The sequence below is a fragment of the Tauraco erythrolophus genome, chromosome 28, assembly GCF_009769465.1.
Source record: "Tauraco erythrolophus isolate bTauEry1 chromosome 28, bTauEry1.pri, whole genome shotgun sequence".
Lineage (NCBI taxonomy): Eukaryota > Metazoa > Chordata > Aves > Musophagiformes > Musophagidae > Tauraco > Tauraco erythrolophus.
Genome location: NC_141492.1, coordinates 4,697,143 through 4,702,105, shown reverse-complemented (window position 1 = coordinate 4,702,105; position 4,963 = coordinate 4,697,143). Strand labels below are relative to the sequence as shown.

At 58.2% G+C, this 4,963-nt stretch overlaps 1 protein-coding gene across 1 annotated transcript; it reads left to right on the top strand.

Annotated features, from left to right (window-relative positions):
- Positions 1–340: 340 nt before the first annotated feature.
- Positions 341–2,532, top strand: GDF1 (growth differentiation factor 1). Its single transcript, XM_086627862.1, has 2 exons — positions 341–617; positions 1,697–2,532. The coding sequence occupies exons 1-2, from the start codon at positions 341–343 to the stop codon at positions 2,530–2,532; spliced, it is 1,113 nt and encodes a 370-aa protein (XP_086483988.1).
- The last annotated feature ends 2,431 nt before the right edge of the window (positions 2,533–4,963 follow it).

The following is a 4,963-nucleotide window of genomic DNA, read 5'->3' as shown; positions in this document are numbered from 1 at the left end:
CTGGACTTGCTGGCAGCTTTGTGTGGGGAAGAGCAGCCTCTTCCCTGCCACCAAGGGCTTTGTTGTTGGACCTCGATGGTGTGGAGATGTGGGAGAGGTGGTAGGAGCTCTGAGGGAGGGCAGCTGCCCTGCTGCCACCCAGCCTCAAAGGGTTAACAGGTCCCGGGGAGCCTGGAGGGACCGTTCACACCCTCTGCCCAATCCTGGGAATCCCTCTGTGCTAATTGAGCACTAACTCGATCAAAGGCTCCAATCAGGCAATCAACACCCCCCTGGCCCCTGTCTTCGGGGTCCCGGGCTGCTTGGGCTGCTCTTTGTCCGCGGGCAGCAGAGCAGAGCCATGGGGCTTCTCCCCAGCCTCAGTGCCAGCCTGGCCTGGGTGCTCCTCAGCGCCGTTCTGGGCACGGAGTTGGGTTTGCAGGAAAGTTTACTGCTAAAATCCTTGGGTTTGAGCGCCAAGCCCAACCCAAAAACCCCCGTTCCGGTGCCCTCTGTGCTCTGGCGGATCTTCCAGAGGAGAAAGACGCTGCCTTCTACAGACAAAGACCTGGTGGATGGCTGTAGGGTGGAGGAATTTAATGTCCCTGGGAACATCATCCGCGTCTTCGCTGACCAAGGTACAGAAACGCCGTGGTGGGGGTCCTGCCTTTCGGAAGCCCCTCTGCTCTCTGGGCTGGGAGACTTTGCTCCATTCCGTCCTTTGGTGTCTCTTGGGTGTAGGTGGGAGAGGCTGGGGGAGGACCGGGCAGAGTTGGTCTCCAGGAGAAATCACTGCTGTGTAAACTCTGGTCCCTCTGGACGTTGTAGATAATTATTTATAGCTTAGCAATGAGTCCGTAGGCAAAGCCGCAGGTGAGGGTGGGGGGAGCTGTGGCCCAGAGCCACCTAAAGCAGCCCAGAGGTGCTGGTTTGATCCCAGGTGACTGGCTCGACCCTTTGGGCTCGCGGTGGTGGAGGTGACTCTGCCTGGGCGGTGGTAACGTGGCTGTGGGTGCAGGGAGTGAGACCAGCACCCAGCTTCGGGCGCAGGGATGGGATGCTCGGCCATTTGGCTGTGTCCCCCCTCCCCTCCTCCCTTTTTGCCCTCCTGCCTCTGGCTGAGCGCGGCACATCTGGCTGCTCCAGCCTGTGGCATCTCTGAGCCCTTCTCAGTTACGTGGGAGCTGTTTGGTCGGTGTCCTCCTGGTCTCAAGGCACCACGGAGCTCAGCTCACTTCTCTTGTGGTTCCAGGTTTCCAGTGGAAACCTGGGGCTGGCTAAAACAGGCGGCTTACCAGCTCCTGAAGTTTGCTGCTATTTGCCCTCCTTTCCCCTCCATCCCAAATGACCGGCACCCACAACAACCCCCCCGTACTGGGGGGGGATATTTACAGCTGGGGAGAAACAGCTCACCAAGATGTTAAGTAGAGGAGAGGCTGGACCGGCTGTAGCATCCCTGTGCCGCCGGCTGGAGCCCAGGCTGGCGTTTGTGCCTCCAGACTGTTCCGAAGGCCGTGCCATCGGGCTGGCAGACCCTTCTGCATCGTGGTCATCTTGATCCAACGAGTGTGGGTGTGTTCAGCCACCCACCTCGGTCAGCCCCATCTTCCTCTCACTGTGCAGCCAAGAGCTTAAGCTGGAGCGCTGGGAGGCTGGTCCTGCTCGGCGTAACGGGGTTCAACCACCACCACCACCACCTCTGTTTCTCCTTTGTCAGGCCACTTCCTTCACGATGGGCAGCCCCAGAGGTTGCTGTGTCTGCAGAAGCGTCTGTACTTTAACCTCTCGGTGCTGGAGGAGGGTGAGCACTTGACGATGGCTCAGCTGGAGATCAAATTCAGCCACAACTCCTACCACGCCTCCAGCCAGGGGCAGGTTTTTGAGCTGAGGCTCTACCAAACCTCCCAGATGTCTCTACGGGGGATGCCCTCCCCGGAGCGCAGCCGAAAGCTGCTGGTGGAGCAGTCCTTCGCCCAGCTGCACAAGTCTCTTCTCTTCAACATGAGCGGGGTGGCGAAGGACTGGAGAACGTACAGCAGGAATCTGGGCTTGATCCTGGAGATCTCGGTGAGCGGTGGCGATGGTGTATCGGCCCCGGCGAAGGAGGGGCTGCAGAGCCTCTGCAGCAGCATCGACTCCTTCCTGGACACCTCTCTCCTGGTGGTGACCCTCAGCCAGCAGCAGTGCAAGGCTTCCAGGAGGAGGAGAAGCGCTCACTACCCCGCCGTCACTCCGAGCAACCTCTGCAAGCCCCGGCGGCTGTACATCAGCTTCAGCGACGTGGGATGGGAGAACTGGATCATCGCTCCGCAGGGCTACCTGGCTAATTACTGCCTGGGCGAGTGCCCCTTTCCCCTGACGGCGGAGCTGAACAGCACCAACCACGCCATCCTGCAGACCATGGTGCACTCGATGGACCCGGAGGGGACCCCCCAGCCCTGCTGCGTCCCCGTCAGGCTGTCCCCCATCTCCATCCTCTACTACGATAACAACGACAACGTGGTGCTGAGGCACTACGAGGACATGGTGGTGGACGAGTGCGGCTGCAGGTAGCGGAGCGTTGGGGGAGAGTGTGCCGTGGGGTCCCGGCTGAAGCGTTGGATGGTTGATGGAATAAATCCAAGTGTGTTAAATCCCCTCTGTGCTGGTCTTCGGGGAGTTTCCCCCGTTGGGGTGTTGAGTGTCGGAGCTCCCCCCGCCCCGGGCTGCCCTTCTCCAGGTGCCACTGGGGAAGGAGGGTGGGCGCCAAGGGCTCGTTCCTGCAGATGTCATTTGGTAATAGCTGGGTGCTCGGCCCTTCGAGCAGCCATCTGCCACGGCCAGCAGACTATTATGGGATTATGATCAAGTCTGATGCTGGTTGTCTATTCCGTTCTCCACGGGTGAGGGCGGCACCAGGCTGTGAATCCCAGACCGCTCGTGCTTGGCTGAGCTGCTGCCAGTGCCGGCGAGGCACCCGCGTGCTTGTGCTTTCTGGCTAAACACTGCAGCTTGCTTGGTGCAAAAAAAAGAAATGACTTTTTGGGGTGAAACGATGCTGGTGGGTTCCCCGCTGCCCCGGTGCAGCGTTCGGCTGCAGCCCAGCCGGGGCAGTGCCAGGAGGAGGTGGCGCGGCAGCTCCGGTGCCGCTGCAGGAAGAGGGATGGTGTCACGGCACGAGCTGCGTCGCTGCGGCTCGGTGTGACCGAATCTGCTCCTGCAGCGGGTGGGAGAGGGGGGAACTGGGGCCTGAGTTATTTTTATTGGGCAGGTTTTGGGCAGGGGGTGGACATGGCAGCCAAATGCGAGGTTTTGGCCGACACAGCCCCCGGGAGCTGCAGCCGGAGGGGAAGGCGCAGCGTGATGGAGGTTTTGGCTGAGGAAAGGGTGATGGAGGGGGATGCGGAGCCCCGATGCAGAGGTGGGCACGGGGTGGTGCAGCGGAGTTGGTGGCATCTTTTTCCCTCCCAGCCTGCTCCCAGTCAGTATTTAATTTACCTCGTTTGCAAATTGATGCGACCAGCCTGACCTGCAGCTGGAGCCAGATGGCACCAGAGGGTCGGGCAGCAGCGTTACAGCCCTGCCATGTCAGGCACCATGTCCATGTGGGTGCGTGTTTTGAGGTTATTTTTTGGTTTGGGTGTTTTTTTATGTGTTGGATTTTTTTTTGTTGGCTCTGGTACCAGCCTGGTGCTGGCACGGCCGTGCTCTCGCCGAGGCTGTTTAATGCCACTAACGAGGCAGCAGAGCGGAGCGGTGCAGAGCTGGGTGCTGCCACCCTGGCCTGGCACTGCCAGAGGAGCTGCCACTTTTCTTCCACCCTTCAGCAAGTGGCAGCCAGAGGGTTAAAGCCTGAGCAAAGCTGTTGAGCCCTTCCCTGCGCTGCCCGATGCAAAACACTGACCCTTCCATGTGAGGTTTTCCTGCTGCAGCTTTGAATTTTTGGGAGGTAAGAGCAGAACAAAAAGGATTCTGAATTAGACTTGAAGCTTTCGTGGGTTTTGGTGTATTTTTTTTTTTTTAAATGTGAACCTGACACCAGAGCCGAGGTTATTATTTTGTTGTTTTTGTACTGATGTTGTTACTCCCTCCAGGGCAGCACCGAGGGTTGAACCACTGTGGGGTGGCAGAGGAAACGTGCTCCTGTCCCTTCGGACAGCGCTTTTGCTGACGGACAAACAAAGCCCACGTGTGGAGCAGCCCTGGGCTTCGGTTGTGGGGCAAACTCACGTTTTTACATTCAAATATGTTCTTGACAGCGCTGAGTTGCAGGGTGGGTCAGCCCCACATCGCTCCAGCTGTTCCAAAACCATTCCCAGCACTGACATGTTCTAAGGGCTTCAAGTAGGACTTCACTAAAGCAAGCAGGAGCCGTTTCTTCCAACCTTAAGACAGGCAGGATTAAGAGAACCTTTACCTACGAGGTTTTTTGGTACCTGTGCTGGGGCAGATGAGGGGCTGAAGGGCTCAGCTGACCTGGTTACTGTCCCCCTCTGCCACCCCATCTGAGCACTAAGTCTGGGGAGGGGGGTGAGGTGGGTCATGGCCATGACCAGACACAGAGACAGCCCTGGAGTAACACAGGGTGGTGCCAAGGCCAGGCCTCAGCACCCAAGCTCCATTCCAGCAGACACGGAGCCATTCCTGGGGCAGCCCGGGTCATCTCAGGTGCCAGGACCAGTGCCAGGCCCAGCTTTGCTGAGCGACCACCTCCAACACAGGTAAACACCATTTCCATGCCTACTGCAGCGCCGGGGAAAGCTCCAGGCTGGACTGGGCACCTCTAGAACCAGCCTGGGTACCTCCTGCAGCTCCCCCACCCCAAAGCCAGGGCAATTAACAGAGTTTCCACAGTTCATTTGCTTACCCCTGTACGCTGTGCACACCCCACACTTTTGTACTAGTCTGTGTTTAAAAAAAAAAGTAATAAACTTGAAGTTTATACAATCAGACTAAAGTTTTAATGAATGTTGCATGGTTTCAGCATTGAAAGTTAGCGGCCACC

Coding starts and splice junctions, on each gene's coding strand:
- GDF1 (XM_086627862.1), top strand. CDS start 341: ATGGGGCTTCTCCCCAGCCTCAGTGCCAGCCTGGCCTGGGTGCTCCTC. Junction 618..1,696: donor CCGCGTCTTCGCTGACCAAG/GTACAGAAACGC, acceptor CTCCTTTGTCAG/GCCACTTCCTTCACGATGGG.